Source organism: Tachypleus tridentatus, chromosome 8 (genome assembly GCF_004210375.1).
Source record: "Tachypleus tridentatus isolate NWPU-2018 chromosome 8, ASM421037v1, whole genome shotgun sequence".
Classification (NCBI taxonomy): Eukaryota; Metazoa; Arthropoda; class Merostomata; order Xiphosura; family Limulidae; genus Tachypleus; species Tachypleus tridentatus.
The window spans coordinates 102,971,085-102,989,645 of record NC_134832.1 but is presented as its reverse complement, the minus strand read 5'-3'; the positions used below and the strand labels follow the sequence as shown (position 1 = coordinate 102,989,645).

General features: G+C 33.1%; 1 protein-coding gene across 1 annotated transcript in view; it reads right to left on the bottom strand.

Annotated features, from left to right (window-relative positions):
* Positions 1-18,561, bottom strand: part of LOC143223974 (pleckstrin homology domain-containing family G member 5-like) — a 111,137-nt gene that overhangs the window by 25,568 nt on the left and 67,008 nt on the right. Inside the window, exons 7-11 of the mRNA XM_076452442.1 lie at positions 13,429-13,571; positions 8,654-8,784; positions 7,861-8,025; positions 5,254-5,406; positions 4,281-4,376 (exon numbers count right to left, since the gene is read on the bottom strand). Of these exons, the coding sequence (XP_076308557.1) occupies positions 4,281-4,376; positions 5,254-5,406; positions 7,861-8,025; positions 8,654-8,784; positions 13,429-13,571 (688 nt within the window). The remainder of the gene's footprint in view (positions 1-4,280; positions 4,377-5,253; positions 5,407-7,860; positions 8,026-8,653; positions 8,785-13,428; positions 13,572-18,561) is intronic.

Sequence of the window (18,561 nt, the reverse complement as noted above, 5' to 3'; positions counted from 1 at the left end):
TCGCAACGGATTTATGCGTGTTTTTTTTTCAGCAAAAGATTTTGGGCGGCATATAAAATTCGGAAAGCCGTGAATCCGTATTCCTTTTAGAGGAAAGAACTTAGAATACAATGATAAGAAAGCTCGTAAATAGAAACGAACACTTACACCTAGGGTCTACATCTTAGTTAAATCGTCTTAGTATCCAACAACAAATTCATGGTTTATTGGACGTTATAAATAAAACAACGTATATAACTGATTGAAACATTTATTAGAACTAGCGGCAACAACAGTATTGTATGAACATGTTATAATAGCATTGTTAAGTAACAAAGTACTGTTGAGAGGGAGAAATGTTTATAATTATTATATAAGAGGAAATTTTATAATTACATAAAAGCAAAACTATACGAAAATTAAACGCATACATATAAATTAAGAAAAAAATATTAATGTATGCATAAAACGATTTCTATAGAGTTAATGACTTAGTGGTAATGAGTTTCAACTTGTAATCTATGCGTTGCGGGATCGAAACGTGTCGCTAAGGATGTCCATTCTTTCAGTTTTGGGAAAGTTATAATAACAAAGGTCAGTTCCGCTGTTCGTTGGTTAAAAATATCTCACGAGCTGGCAGCTAGTGGTGTTAATTATCTGTCTCTCTTCTAGTTTGTCACTTCTAAAGTAAGGACGGTGCAGATAGCTTCCGATTATTTTCTTTTTATTCGCAAAATTCAAACAGAGTTAACATTTTTATTACCTACTTAAATTCTTTGGGACAGAAAATCGCAAATTTTAATATACGTGTTGAATGTTCTCAAACGTGCACGGCAATGAAATAAAAATTTGAACGATGTTAAATTTAAGGAAACAAGTAAAAAGAATATTACAATGTATACTGGAGTCATAACATGTGTTATGGTAATTTCAAATCCGTTCTGTTGATTATTTACTAAAGTAATTAAATATTATAGTCAAATCACATTATTTTCTGCTGTATACATTTCAGGTAAACACACTTGTGAATTATTATTACTGCCACTTAACAATCATATAATACGTAGCTTGGAAGCTTAAAAGCAACTTCATATTCTCTCAATAAAGTAATGAATCAGTTATGTGAGGTTATTTCGGCTACACATCAGATGACATTAACGTAGAAGCCATGCGAATAGTTAAGCCTTTTAACCTCCAGAGATGTGTGTGTTTTTCTTATAGCAAAGCCACATCGGGCTATCTGCTCAGCCCACCAAGGGAAATCGAACCCATGATTTTAGCGTTGTAAATCCGGAGACATACCGCTGTACTAGCGGGGGGCCCATCCAGAGATAATAAATGAGTAAAACTACAGTTTCTATAATGAATAGTTGTGTGCCTGTAATATAACAACTACAAATGCCGTACATACTTTGTTAAAGAACTTTCTGTTGTGTACTGAATGGGAGAATTCAAGTTTGTTTTTAGCAATTAACTCCTGAACAGTATATTTTTCAAATTAAAAACTACTAGAATAGTTTATAGATGGCGATTATGTTACACATTGTTCAGTCTAACATGACAGAGTTGTTTATGGATTTTGTTTTAGAAAACTAAAGAACGTGCAATTGTGATAGTCGACGCTGCTAAAGAGATGAACGACTTACATATGGTAATACAGTGGGTATCACAACTATGTTACAGTCTAATTAATAAAAAATATAAAACTAGCTTTCAGAATAGGCAAGCTCTGACTTTTATGATTGCAACGTTTTGACTTTGATCTGATGATGTCCTCAGACACCTGGTCGAAACGGTGCAATCAGATAAAAGTTGAAACGTTGTAATCATTAAAATAAATACTTGAATTATTTATTCATTTCAATAGCGTCCTTACTAAACATTGTCTGTTTGAATAAATATATTCATGCTGAGAGACTATTAAATGACATAGGAGTAATATTTGTGAAGGAAGACTTTATTGTTACCATAGAAACAAAATAGCTCGCACGACAGAGCATTTGAGGCAACAGTTAGTTCTGAAACCATATTCGAAATAAAGTGGTGTAACACCATCATTTGAAGAAAATATTACGGTTACAAAAGAGAACATTCTGGATCACAAATCATAGTGATGAAGGTGGGCATAATTTCCCAGTATTTAAAGAAAGGTTTTTAACAATAGAAAATATCACAAGCTAAAAGTTCACGATTTCTCAGATACAATCGAAGTTAAACGAATATTTTCATGAAAGAGATAATAAAGATGCTGGAACTGCAGCAACTTTGATTGACCAGATGCATGTGATGTCCCGCTGATGCAACTTCTATGGATTGTTTGTGCCTTTGCTTTTCAGCTTAAACATAATCTTGGTAGCCGACGACCACGTACAGTTTGTCAATATGTGAGGTATAGATTAAACTTACTTTTCTTCACTTAATCCTGTTAAAATGGAAAGTATGCTACTGAGTAAAAGAACGTAATGGCGGCCATCAGAATGATGGCGACTGGTGAGGGAGGAATCCGAGCAGCACGGAACTTTCTTATAAACTGATTAACTTCCTTATAGACGCTATACAGGTAATGTATTTATATTTTCAGTTTTAACAAGTAAATGAATCCCTCAATTACTTGAAAACTGAAATTATGTAATAAACATTAGTTTGAAGTAAAATAAATAGCTGATATACGATGACCATTGTTAAATGTTTTATTATATAATCACCAAAGTTTGACACAACATAGCTGAAATTTTGAAAGTTTCATTTCTGTTGTCTTTCAAAGTTGTTCGGTTAAAACCTTTACTGCTATGTCTCTAGATTTACTTGTAGATATATTTTATTTCATCGTGCTGTAATGAGCATGAAAAAACCTGCTATCCCTGTAGTTTTCCAACTTACTATCGTAAAGAAACCAATGCTTGCACTATTACCTGACGCTCGGTGGTCTATATTCAGTCTATAAAGCAGAATGTATGTCCAGAGATAGAGATAATCAATTTTTATTTAACGTTTAAACGTTACTGCCAAATAAAAAGAGATTCCGATATCAAACAGTAGGTTGCCACTTATTAGGATCAATGGCGAAATTATCTTAAAAAAGAAAGGTACATATAATGACATGGCTCCACTTGAGTGCCACTGCTGCACCTCTTAAAACAGTTTTTATATCTACTCCACGTATGGTCCATGCTCTGGCTGGCTTTAACTTTGTCATTAGCTGACATTTGTCTTTAGTTACCTAAGAGTAGGCTGGACGTGAGTCTTAGGATAACTTGTAGAGAGTCCAATTAGTTTCAAGATCAATAGTTCGAAGGTTCTCTATGTCGATACATTTCTATGATTTAAGAGCACAACAAGACTCAAATGAATGGCTTTGCTATAAGGTTACAATATACACACACACTAGCTTTAAAAAAAGTATATAAGCGAACATTCGCCACGTGAGTTAAGGCGTTCGACTCGCAATCTGTGGGTCGCGGGTTCGAACCCCTGTCGCACCAAACATGTTCGCCCTTTCAGCTGTGTGGGCGTAATAATGTGATGGTCTCTGTGTGTGTTTTTCTTATAGCAAAGCCACATCGGGCTATCTGCTCAGTCCACCGAGGGGAATCGAACCCCTGATTTTAGCGTTATAATCCGGAGACATACCGCTCTACTAGCGGGGGACGTGTGATGGTCAATCCCACTATTCGTTGGTAAAAGAGTAGCCCAAAAGTTGGCGGTGGGTGGTGATGACCAGCTGCCTTCCTTCTAGTCTTACGCTGCTAAATTAGCTTTGCGTGAAATTAAACACAAAACAAAAAATTTATGTTAGTAAGGAAACATCTTAATAAAAGTAGCATTCTTGTAATGAACAATAATTGGACTGTTTTACATTATTTACAAATCTGAAGCAAATTAATACATACTTATTATATTCTTCCTTACATTATTTAAAGAGAACATTTTAGTAAAATTGATAGAAAATAAGTATTATACAATTAAGAAAAATGCATTTGCAGACCTCAGAATTTATATGTATCAATCTACATAAATATATATAAAATTTTTTCTCTCCTTTTATACTCTCCCATATATATGTATGAAATTATTTAGCGAATAACAACATTAAACTATTTGAAGAAAAACTATTTTTTTAGGGAATTAAAACCTATGTAACAACTGATAACTACTTTGAGGTTCACATTCTAAGAGTGCAAATAGGATTATCGACTGTTTATACTTGTTTTCTAGGAGAACACTTGAGGACTTTTAATATATTTTAAATGATTTTTATTCAAATATATGTAACATTTATGAAAATAAAGCCGTTAACTTACTTCAATAATGACTTTCAGCCTTTTAATAAAAAATATTTCTGTCTGAATAAGCTCCCAGATGGCGTTCTGTTGCGCTTTCATTCGTTCGCTTAGAGTCTAGAAAACAGTGTATATAAAATACTTATTAACGTATTTATGTATAACTCTAGTTTCGCGTAACTTGCGTAAGTCATTACAGAGAATTTTAGTCATACGTGATATAAAATACTTAAAAGAACATCAGTTACACAGTTAAAAAAACGAGTGTAAGTATTTATACGTCGACGTCGTTGAAAAATAAAGTGCGCGTAAAAAATGGTTGACATAAATATAGCTAAATTGGGTAACTGAACTCGCTCTGACACTGAATTTGAAAACAATGGTCTGCATAGCACTTTTCTTACTTTCGGCTCTCTAACAGTGGCACTAACTGTGGTCTACTAGCTAATTATTTTTTCTTAAACCTTTGTTGTCGAACTTCCTTGCTACACTAATGTGGGAAGTAATAGCATTAAAGAACTTTTTGTATTGTATTAGTCTACATGTTTTGATGTGACTGTAATCTTATTACTCACTAACGAACTCATTCTTTGATCTATATGGATTTTTTTTTTCCTTTTCAGTTGAAACCATGGCTAGTATTTTAGAAAATCTTAATAATGGCCTTAATACCTGAGATGACTGTATAAGCATAAAGTAAAAAAGAAGGATTTTTCGAACTTTGCCATATTTACCTATAAACAACTTTTCCAAAGTCAGGTTCTTTTATAAATACATAATAAAAAAAAACAACGTAAGGAAATACGCTTTAATATTTCATTATTTATCAGAAACTCGAAACTGGTAAATTTTAATATCACAAGACTAAAACTGAGGTTATATAGTGTAGTCCATTTCATACACGTGTGCATGATGGAAATAAAAAGAAATAGAGTTAAATAAGTAACAAGAACCGCAACAGAAAATTATTAAAATTTTCAATAATTTCACTTACCGCCCAGTTTTCCACGATATCTTTCCAGCTGGGTTCGAGTCTGTATGTGTCCTCTTGTGAAAGCTCAAAGGTTGACACTCCTGGTTGTTGTGGGATCCCGTTCACAGTGTAGTTATTCAACAGTTCCATTAGTAATTCTGTTTTCTCCTTTTCCTAAAACGCGATCCCGCATAACGTTTATTACACCTATCTTTCACATCTTCTAACTTTAATGGCTGATCATAAACAGTCCCAAAACATGATGGAAAATAATTAACTTTTAGATTAAAATAAAGTAAAAATGTTTATTTAAAGATATAACACGATATAACCAAAAAAAGTTGTTAGTTTTTCTGCTTCAAAATGTCGTACCAACGAGTAATTCAAGTACAAGTATGTAATTTCCACATTGGATATATTGATTTACAAGACCTTGCATAATTTTTTTCTTACAGCTTAATCGTTCTTTCTAACATACTAAAGTTGTATTATTTATAATACTCCAACAATTTTATATTGTGTTAATGATATAAAAGGCATTTTTGAGATTAATCATTATTGAAAGTTAAACCATACCTTATTTTTATTATTAACATGCACTGCATACCTTTATTAGTTGTGATTTGCACACTAGGTGTATTTGTTACTATACTGTCAATATCTAAGTATTATTACTGACAGGTCCTACATTCATTTATTGGTATGTTTTATTATTTGTGAACTGTTAAACCTAGTTTCATTACTGACGGGTCTCATATTCATCCGGTGATATGTTTTGTTATTTTTACAGTGTCAATATCTGAGTTTCCTTAATGACAGATTCAAGCTACATTTATTGGAATGTTTTATTACTTATACACTTTCAACATCTGAATATCATTACTGACAGATCCTACACACTTTTCTTGGTGTGTTTTGTTATGTATACACTGTCAACATCATTACAGACATGTTCCACATCCTGTCAATATTTTTCTAGCTATAGTTAATGCAACTTATTGAAGCTAATGCTGTGACATTTCATTTGATTCTTTACAAAATAGACAATGTTAATGTTGACAGAGCTTTATCTTTTGTTCCTATCAGCAGTATGTCTAAAACAGAAACTTTTAGTTAGGCTGAAAGTTCATGAAATTAATATTCCTACATTTCTTACAGCTATAGTACTTACTATTTAGCATTTTCTGCACATTTCAGACAAAACAAAATGTAAAAATTGGAAAAATGCACATTAGTGAATAATATAGTACTTTCTTTACATTTAAGAGTGGACGGCGAATGTTTAAATTATAAATATTATCGTTGATTACTTAAATTAATGTTTCTTAAATGGCCCAAAATTTTCGTTGCAATCGTAATATTAAAGGTTTCTTTTGTATTCTAATGCTAATTTAGAAAAAGAAAATAGTGCACATTAATCATTTTGAAAAGTCTAAAATGTAATTAATTTTTTTTTTTTTTTGTTTATGGCTGACTTATTCTAATCATATAGAAGGGAAAATCTTGAACGAGATTCTTTTCCAGAGTTCTTACCCCTTGAGAGTCAATCAATACTTGGCTTTGCGCGAGATGTGGGAGTATTATTACGTTATACCATTTTGTATGACGTGATCGTTACCAGCACGTGATTATCTAAGAGTGCGTCATTAAAAGCTCTATTCACAAGCAGTATTCTCTGCATCTTTATTCTGAATCCCGTGACTGAGAAAGGACAAACCTCGCGGTGAAACAACAGTATAATTTATTACATAAAGAGACTTATTATAGCGGAGTACTGGAACAACGTGAATTGATACTTTTCCTCACTATTTGTAAAATTTACTAATATAAAAAAACACCATATTGTGCTAGTTTTATTAACATTGTAAAACTCAACGTAAAAGCAGAATTAACCTCGTTAGTTTTATACAAGTTATATTAATTTAGGCTAATAAATCATAATTTGACAGAGTAACTTTTTTTTTTCTCAGAATATAGTCACGTGGTTCTCGATCAAGTCCTGTTTGGAGTGAAAGCTGTAGTTTTGAAGTCTTTATTCAAACATCAAAGTTACCATTGACGCGCGTAGCCTGACAGAAATTGTATGGTTGTATTCATATCTGATCAAACGTAAAACATCCACTGAAGTTCATCTTTTTAATATAAAAACACGTGGCTCTGACTGTTTGTACCTTTATAACAATATGATACATCATTTTTAACGCAAGCTGTTATTGACATACCTTAAGAACAAACTCACACGTTGAGTTTTTATAATTTTAAGATTGAAAAGAGACCGGTTTCATTGTCTAAGTATAAATAAATTGACAGAATTGCTATGGTTTTCACACATGGAAAGTAGCCACAAATACAAAGATATGCATTTTTAATTTACCACAATTCTGAAATGGGTATTTTGTATATCCTCAAACGTACAGGCCTACGTGTTTTCCATTTTTAGTCTTGTAAGTTTTAAGATTTGCAACATAAATCAATTTTTTTAATCTTTAGGATATCATACAATTTCTCTTTAGCAATCTGTATACTTAAAACTAGATATATTATATTCTCTACTCAACTTATAATGATCATAACAATGAATCACTTGGTTCAATTCTTACTAACTCGAACAGCCCGAAAAGTACTTACAGTTTTTGAAACATTGGAGAATATTCCAGGTTTTTTGCTGAGGGTAGAACGACCTCTGGAGGACTTGAGTGTATTGTCCAAAGATGCTGTTGGTCCAGGAAGAATGGGGTCATTCAAGTCCTCAGAAGATGCTAACTGACCAGTCTTTCGTCCTCCGTATTGATTCTACAAAGCCAAGATAATCTGATTTATCTATTAACTTGCCTCTATGTCTGTATTCAAATTCCTATCATTTTGCCAATATTTATATTAGAATTTCTGCGCATCTGTGTTTGTGTGCGAGTTGAGTTTTATTTTTTTGTTTATTTCTCAGTGCTTGAATTTCGGAAATAATTTGAAGCTTCACAAGAAGCGCATATTAAGAAGCCATAAGCAATTGAAATCGGAAGTGGAACAAAATGACAGAAGTTAGGATAATTCTATTCAATTAAAATACAAAAAAAGAGTTCTATTGGTGTTACTTAGGTTACTATGACCTCCTACCACCCCTAACCTCAAAAGTGATTCAGCAGAAAGTTTGAGGGCTTATGATGGTAATCAGATTTCTATACTAATATAGTCCATTGCGTATTTTTTCTGTTAACAACGAAAAATACTTGGAGTATTACAAGTTATGAAATATAAAAACAAAAATTTCCACGTAATCAATAGATAAATAAAATTTCCAACCCTTCTGTTTCGAAAGTCATATCATACACCGAAAACTATGAAAATAATAAATTAAATCCTTCAAAGATTGAGTTTTTTCCAAGTTGTATGCGGTTCTGCGGAACAACATAAATACATATCTTACCGCAGAAACCTTTCGTGACTTATCATCCCTGTTTAAGCTTCCGCTGTTACTTCTATTGCTAGAAGCTCCGACGCACATACTTCCGGTACTATTTTCTCGAGTAATAACAGCTCCTTCTGGGCTACGTTTGGCTGTGATAAAAAAAATAATGTAGAGAAGTGATGAAGGGAAATTACTAAGGGTTATTTACAAACGTTTAATATGTATTTTGTAGAGAGTTTTGATAAAACTTCTTAAATTCTCATCAAATTTTCTCATCAGTCACAAGGGTGTGTGTGTGTTTTCTTATAACAAAGCCACATCGGGCTATCTGCTGAGTTCACCGAGGGGAATCAAACCCCTGATTTTAGTTTAATAAATCGGTAGACTTACCGCTGTACCAGCGGGGGACTAGTCATAAAGAGTAGAGAATCTTTATTGGACTTCCTACCCATTCTTTCGCTATTGTTTTACATTTATGAAGATCGTGTGAAGCTAGCAGACTGGACGTTTCTCTCATTTAGCATCTTAATTCTTGTATCTTTGTCAAAACTTGTGACTGTAGCAAATATGAAAGATACAAGAGAAAGTGACCGCCACAGGGGAAGGAGCTTCCTGTGGGAGAAGATGACAGCACGATGAATACGGAGAGATATATAAGAGAAGACACTCTATTTATATTTCGTTCAATTGACGACTGTGCTGTCAGGATCATTAGGGTGTTGTTCCAACTTCATTCTGAATTTTTTACGTACTTAAGGGCGTGTCTCACATTCCATTCATGAAATTAATATTTTTTTATGACAGCTCGCGGAAGAAAAAACTTACGACAGAGAGAGGGTAAAAAGCCAAATAAGTGAAATCGGGTGATCGCGAAAGAAAAAACTTACGACAGAGAGAGGTTAAAAAGCCAAGTAAGTGAAATTGGGTGACAGCGTATATGGTAAACATACACAATATATAAAAATAGAAGGGTAAGAAGTAGTAGAGAAAACGAGAGAAAGGGGATAATTACGTGTTTGGTGAACTGACAAACAAAATAGAATTACGCGAGACAATATCAAAAGCACAAAAAGAGGAAGGGAAAAACAAAAGAATCCACGAGGAGTAGATAATCAACGACAGGATACTGTTTTAAAGTTAAAGCATATTTTGAAAACAGTACACATGAAATACAGTTTGAAGATAATCCACGAACTCTTTATATACTTTTGTTTTGATCTCTTCTTTGTGTTTTTGATGATAGATTGTATGTGAAAAGGAAAGATATACGTTTATTTAAAGGAAAATTATTTTAAACTACTCTTAGACCTTAGCCAAAAACATTACCTATATAACAGTTGCTTAAAAATACACGAGAATCATATAACTTCACTGAAGAATAAACATTGTATGAAACTTAAGGAGGATGAACAATAAATGATTTTATGCAGGTAAAAAAGTGAAACATAATTTAGTACTATTTTAAGTTACGACCAGTGAGGTTATATGTGTGTGTATGTGTGTGTGTGTAATGAAAGTGTGTTCGTTCGTTTTGCACAAAGTTACATAATGGCCTATCTGCATTCTGTTTGCTGCGAGGAATCGAATCCCGTAATGTAGCGTAATATTGCTGCTGACCCATCGCGAAACAATTAAAGCGTAAGTTATCTGTTGTTACAATATCCATGTTATAATAACCTTTCCTATCCGTATTATTTCATTACTGACGTTTTATCAGTACGTTAATATTTTATTTTGTTATAGAATGTATTGTTATTTTTATTGTCATATTTTAAGACCCCTTCTATATTTTCTACCTAAAGTTATTTCTACACGTATAGCAAGTTCATTTAAAAAAGCACGTGAAATACAAATTATTCTTAGAAACCCTATCTTTCGAAGAGAAGCGAAAGCAGTTTTATAACGAACTTGTTTCAGCATCGTCTTTTCTTCGCTACAAAGAACCGGATCAATGTTTTTTTTTTTATCTGAGTGGAGTTTGGATTGGTTCACTAACAAATAGTTCCATTCATTTGAAATTTCTTCTTTGTTGCTATGGTAGTACACAGAATCACGATGGTCTATCACATAAGTGTTACGCTCGCAATAAATCTATGTTAGTTTTAGCGTTATTTGGAATTCAGCCTATTTGTTTTAGGTAATGTTAAACTCGAGAAATAAGATAAATAAGTAAAAATTACGTTTTTAGTTAATAATAATTTTTTTTTTTAAATTATCCTTTTAACCTTTGAAATTGTGTGAAAGGTCTTGTATTTGTGAATCGGGGTAATTACGATCTCTACTATATGAAATAGAGAAAGGTATGGCGCTCAAACTTGGTGTGTGATTTCACTTCATCTGCTTGCATAGGTACTGTCTAATTTGAGATAGTGACGAGATCTCCAGAACCAGTTTATATGAATATGGAAATCCGTAGGAGAAAATACAAATCCTCTCTACATGAACACAGAAACTAATAAAAAGAAAATCAAGGGTCAATTTATACGAACACAGAAGAAATTATAGCATTATCATCCACTGCCCGTTGAAAATTAAAATTTGAATACCAAAATGTAACTTCTGCAATAGTTATTTTAAAAATGATAAACAGATTAAAACGACATTTTTTTAAAAGTTCTAATTTTCAATGAAACTCGACAGATTCACCAATTGACAGCTATTTCATAACCTTATTCTTTTTAACAAAACTGTTCCTATTAAGAATTAAGAAGTATTCTAATATGAAAAAACGACCCACTATGAACAATCAACAGATTCTGCTGTACTTTTATTAGTTATATAATGTATTTCACTGTTAAATGTGTACAATTTCAAAGCTTTATCGAATTTATCTTGGTAAATTATAATCAACCGGCCGGGCATGGATAAATGGTTAACGTGACCAGAGTGTGAATCTATGGATTCATGGTTTGTGCTATGTTTCTTCGGGGTCAAGGGTATGCATACGAGTCAAATCCCTTTATCGGATTACATAAGAGCAGCCAGAGTATTGACAGTTAATAGTGCTGACTGGCTGCCTTCCCTGTAAGTTACAAATTAGGAACGGCTATACGTATATAGCCCTTTATGTAGCTATGTGACCAAATATTCTAAAACAAGTAAACAATATTAATATTCTTAAACAATTCGAGCGTAGCTTGACGTCTCTTCTGATTAATCGTGTTACGTATCTTCTTATCTACGTGCTTAAAAGACAGTGTAGCTTGAATGGATAAACAGTCCTTAATTAACTTATCCTACGTGTTACGTGAGAAAAGCAGTAACATACATTTTAATTTAATGTGAGAAACACATCACAGTTAAACGTACGTGCCTAAAACACTTTTTTCTCTTTAAGATTAACCTTTTAAAAATCTTATTTGTTGTAAAACGTTTGCTTGAAGAAGTCTGTCTGTACATGACCCAGTGTAAAACGTGAGTTTTTTCGGTGTATACGGACACTGTTCAGGTCAACAACAAGAGTTAATAGTAGTAATCATCCGGAGCTTATAACACTAAACATTAGGTTTCGATACTCACGGTGGGCAAAGCACATATAGTCCTTTGTGTAGCTTTATGCTTAATAACAATTGCACCCCGCTAGTACAGCGGTATGTCTCCGGATTTACAACGCTAAAATCAGGGGTTCGATTCCCCTCGGTGGGTTGAGCAGATAGCCCGATGTGGCTTTGCTATAAGAAAAACACACACACGCTTAATAACAAAGGAACAAAAATAACAGTATTGATACAAAACATTTTTTACTGTTATGGAAGACTTCCTTTGAAAGAAAGAAGCAAGTTCTTTGAAAAGAAAACTGAACAGAAAACACAAAAAAAAAACACACAAAGCTTTTCAGAGTTTGAATAAAAACATTGGCTTTCATTCAGTTAACATGAAGCTTCGCATACAGTTTCTAGATGCGTCTCTGCCTGACAAAGACAATTATGATCAATTTGTTCAGAAAATTTAGAAACTAACTATGATAAAACAGCTTTGTGGAATCAATACTGTTTGGTAGTAAAATATGCAAGGCTTGTGGTGATGCTACAGCGCACCTTCTATTTCTTTATTGTTGTAGTTGTTTTCGGTACAATATACAGTAACAACATTATGCTGTATTAAGTAGTGACTTTCAATACACACCCACTATTTAGGATAAATAAACCAAATGTAGAAGTTCCTTGTTTCAGATGAAAGCCGTTTTCCTTTCTTTTTTTAGAAACTGTGTCTAAAATGCTAAAACATGAGTTTTTACGTAAAGTAATTTATATATATGTATTTCACTTCAATCTCCCTGAGTTCCAGAATAGTAAGTTCATTTTGATTGAAATTAAAAACAGTGGTTTGTTTTTTGAATTTCGTGCAAAGCTACGCGAGGGCTATCTGCGCAAGCTGTTCCTTATTTAGCAGTGTAAAACTACAGGGAAGGCAGCTAGTCATCAACACTCACATCACCAACTCTTGGGCTGCTCTTTTATCAACGAATAGTAAGAGTGACTGTCACATTATAACATATTAGAGGAAAGCAACTGCTCAATTTCTTCAAAATCAAGAAAAGCTATCGCAGTCTATTCTGTATTTTTTCGCAAATATCTGAAAGAGACAAACTGTCGTAAAAGTGCCCTCAAATAAGGAAATGACCACAGTAAAATTTAATTAAAGCTCACTCACAAACGTCAAAAAATAACATTACATAAAATAAAGCAGCTTTAAACGACGTAACTGAACAAGAAAATAATTGTCAAAGAAGTAAAACATTAAGATAATATTGGTTAAAAACATTGCAGACAATAAAGGAGTAGCAAACTGACTTCGTATCCGGAGATGCTTGCCACCGAATAGAAAGCAATCTCCATCCGACGGGAGAGGTGTCTTTGAAGCATCTAAGAAGACCGAGACATCTTGAATATCAAGGTCAAGTCCTCGCTTCACCAAAAGATCCTTGATCACGTCCCTGTAAAATCGTGAAATCACAATGTTAAAAAAAACACAAAGAAAAATGATTATGAAATTTCGTAAAATCGTGGTGCACATGTTAAATTTTACTAAAAATCTTTTTTTCTAAATATTTAAACATAAAGGGTCCAAAAGTAAAAAGAACAAAACAACACTGTTTTTAAACTTTAGTTTTTGCTATTCATTTCGATAAATACATTTTATAGAATCATTATTACTGACTATGGCTACTATGACTTTTGCAATATTCGAAATTAGGATTGAAATGTTCAATCTGACCGACGTCTCATGCTATGTGGCCTAAATGGTCAGGACAGAGACACCTACGGTTCAGATATAATCGTCTCTAATTTTCAAAATTCTCATCAGAACAAAACGGTAAAGAATAATACCCTCTGCCTCGTTTCACGGGAGTGACTGTCACTATTCTAATGTAACCACAACTAAAAGTACAGAAAGTGTTGAGCAGAGGTAAGTCTTGAACTTTGGACCATTCTTCCATCTGCATGTATGTTTCTGTGTTTTGAATTTCGCGCAAAGCTACACGAGGGCTATCTGCGCTAGATGTTCTTAAGTTGGCAGTGTAAGAGTAGAGAGAAGGCAGCTAGTCATCACCATCCACCGCTAGCTCTTGGGTTATTCTTTTACCAAGAATTAGTGGGATTGATTATAACATTATAACGCTCCCCTCGGCTGAAAGGACGAGCATGTTTGGTGTGACGGGTATTTGAACCCGCAACCTACAGCTTACGAGTCGAGCGCTCGAACCACCTGGCCATGCCAGGCTCCCGCCATATACAACTCGATATGCTAATCACTAGCCCACTCAATACATAATATACCAGTAGGTTAACTTGTTGTCAAAGAAAATGCTTATAACACCGCAATATAAATGTATAAAGAAATGAAATCCTAGAGAGTGAATTATATAACTATACACTACAGGTGGTTAGTACTTGTTCCACAGATCTTGCCCGACTACTAAAGTACTGTAAGCAGCTGCAGCCAATGTCAAACTCGTAATGTGTAAAGAAAAACGTAATGGGAACAGATGTGTTATATGTTTGTAGAGATGCTACTGGCATTCTCTTACCGACTAAATTATGTAAAAAAAACATGAATGTTTATTGTGTTAGTTGATATGCCGTAGTTGTAAAATATAAAATGTACACTGTTCAATATCTCCTTACATTGGCCGTATTTGTACATTGATTTCAAATTTGCGAAAGGTACCCTGAACAAGGAAAAGGTTCCTTAGTTGTTGATGCTAAAAATGATGTATTTGTTTCTACAGATACAATTCGAAAATCTATTTTAAAACGTAAATATTTCTATCTGCAACAAACGAAAGTAGTGTATAAAAGGTAACAACTGTAAAAGGTTTAAAATATATTTTGTTTGTTGTTGAATTTTGCGCAAAGCTACACGAGGATCAACGCCACCGATCATTAACTTTTAAGTTACGTTTTATCATCGAATAGTGTGATTCACTTTATCATTATAACCCCCTGTCTAGCTGAAAGGGCGAGGATGTTAGGCGATGGGTTTCCACCTCGTGATCTGCAGACTGCAAGTCGAGTGTCATAACTACCAGCCTGTTCAAGACAAAATCTTTAGTAAGTGTCCATAAATAAAAATACATTAATATTTGTTTATCCCCCTGGTTGTGGTATTACAGCACTGAACGTAGAGTTTGAAGGAAACGTTTGGGTTTAAAAGAAGGAACTATGGTATCAACTATGTTTTTTTTATTAGTCGTTATGACGGAGGAGACGTATGTGATTTTTCAACAACTTTATCTTGAAGTTACCATAGTAACGGTATGTATTTTGTTTCCGGAAGACTGGATAGATAATGTTTATACCTGCATTAGAAAATAAAAGAACTAAGCTTTATCGAAAAATATGATACGCACCTGATACAACCAGTAGCAACAATTGTTTAAGTAGTTACAATATTAAAATAAAGTTGAATTATTGCGCCATTGTTTAAATATAACACGCTTTGCTTTTTTCACACGGTCGAGTTGAAATACAAAGTGTATGTTTAGTACTACTTACAATTTGTGTTTTAATTGTGATGCGGAAAGCATGGTAAGTATACTTGAAAACTAACAATACAACCATAATATCTCTCAGCCTTTCTCGTTCTCACTCCATCTCTCACTCTCAGTGTTATCACGAATCTGTTTATTTTTTTAGTTTTATGAAAAAAATTATTAACCAAAAAAGGCTTAGTGGAAAATATTGCTATTCGAATGACGGATTAAAAATATGATAATATTTATTAACTCAAACTTTAAAACACCAAGAAACATAAGTTATAAACAAAGTTTCCTCGAAAATGGTCGGGAATGGCTAGCATCCTAAATTGTATACCTGGAGATACCAAGTTCGCTTCTCGTTGCCGAGAAAAATTTTAATTTGCATTTTAGGACCAGGAGTACATAATAACAGCGATAGTCAAATTTCATTGTTCAGTTGTTTTAACACGATAGGTGCTTATTGACTGGCTGCTTTTCCTCTTGTCTATCACTTCAAAATTACAGAACTATTACGGAAGTATCGGTGTGTTGCTATGAACGCATGTTCGAAACAAAACAAACTGAAACTTGACTACAAACAAATGTATAAAACAGCAGAACTGAATAACTGAAAATGTAAAACACCAGAAAAGTTCTCAGTAGGTAAATGGAAATCAAAAAATCAATTTGGAGAAACATGAGAGAGAATAATGTTCAACTGAAAATTAAAAGAGCAACAACAGCTAATAAGTAACGAAAACTAAAAGACAAAGAAGGGCAAAAATACATAGCGACTTTCTAAAACTTAAAATATCTCATGAAGGAAAGAGAAAGGGGTAAAGACAAGTTTTCATGTTAATAGCAAACCTCCAAAACGAGCCAGCTTCACTGTATTTTTCTCGGGGTTCGAACCTGGATTTTTAGAATTAATAAGCTAGCAATTTTGCCACAGAGCTATCAGTTGGGGGGGGGGAGGATGCTTACATTTTGGAAAAGACAGTAGAATATAAAAAAATCAAACACAGATAACGATTATCTAATGCTAGAAATGAAAGATAACAAAATGCAAAGGTGGCTAATGACTAATCCTACCATAAGAAAACAAGATAAAAGGGAGAATAATAGAAGCGAATGACAAAAGAAAAGAGCATAAGAGCAGAGAGAAAAGAGTAAAGATGGATAATGATGACATGAAAACTGGAAATATCAAGAAAATGGGCAGGGACTGATAAAATCGATAAAAGAATCTTAAACTTCAAAATATATGAAAAAAAATGAATAAAACCTGAAAAGAAAATCCGGCGGAAGGTAACACAATTGCATAAAGGCTGCTTAAAAATTTAAGTATAGGTAGACAAAGGAAAAGATAAATGATGATTAAATAAACATTCTAAAACACAGATGAAAAAATAAAGCAAGAATTATGGTTAATTGAAACGTAAAATTATCAGGAAAAACACAAAGATGGGCAGTAATTAATTCTAATTCAGAAAAATAAAAATAAAACCGCTAAACATTTATAAGCAGCTTAGTATTAAGCAAAACGTACAATAAAAGAAAAATATATAATAGCTAATTAAAACTTGGAAGTACTAGAAACAAAGGAACAAAAACAGATAAAAATACTTAAAACGTAGCTAAAAGAGAATGTAAAATAGTGGATGGTATTCTACAGGAGGTAAAAAAAACATTAAGATGAAGAAAGATGTGTTTGTTTAAAAACTTCGCGCAAAGCTACACAATATCTATTTACATTATTCGTTCTTAATTTTGAGCTTACAGACCGAAATAAAAGCAGATAGCCATCAATGACAGCCTACATATCTTACACTGCTCTAATTAAATAATGATATTTGACTTCCAGTCTTATACAAACCCACAATTACCCAAGAGTTGAGCGAGAATTTTCCACAACAACCGAACGCGAACAATGGACTCTCAATCTTCACAGCCCTAGCGCAGATAGCCCTCGTGTAACCTTGCGCGAAATTCAAAAACAAAACAAATCTTCAGAGTCCGGCACGATATTTAACTAACCACTAGGCCATTCCTACGCCCTGAGAAAGAAAACGTTGATAGTAGATAAATAAAAAAATAGTAAAGTAGAAAAAAGGACAAAAATAATGAATGTTTACAGAAACTAGAAAGTAAAGTCGATTTCATAATAAACTGGTATTTAAAAATACTAGGAAGAAGAAGGAAAAGATTTACAATCATTACTTTAAACTTGGAAAATAAACAGAAATAAAATAGCAAAAATATATCAAGTGGGTAACGAATGCATTTAATTTAAAATGTATACAAGATTTTGTTGTTAAACACGAAGCTACACGTTTGGCTAGCTGTGTTTAACCCATTGCGGGTATTTAATCCCAATTATTGGCGTTAAAAGCTTACACATTTGCCGCTGAACCATTAGAAGGCAGTATGTTGTGGTTTACTTAATTAAAAGAACACAATGGGCTACATGAATTGTATTCACCGCTGGAAAGTGAGCCTCGGATTTTTGCACTGTAAGTCCGCAAACTTACCACCGACCCATCTGGAGACGGAACAATATGAAAGAGCAAGAATGAGATGCGAGTAACTAAAACTATAGGTAAACAGGTAATAAAATGGCTAAATAAAATACGGAAACACACACACAAAAACAGCAGGGCTAATTAGAAGCTAACTAAGACTTAAAAAAGGCAAAATTAGATGAAAGCTGGTTGAAAGGTAGATAACAATAATGAAAATTGGACGGCATGTATTAATACTTTTATTGACTAACTGAAACTAAAAGATAAGTTTTAGATAACTTAAAGATAAGTTTGAACACAAAGGAAGTTAAAGAGTTTACATTCTATACATTTTAAAATCTAGGCCAAGTATAAAATGTTTACAAAAGAGGTTATCTGATTTTACACTTACCGTGGTTTTACTTCTAATATTTAATTAAAGTTTAGAAAAAATATAAGCATTT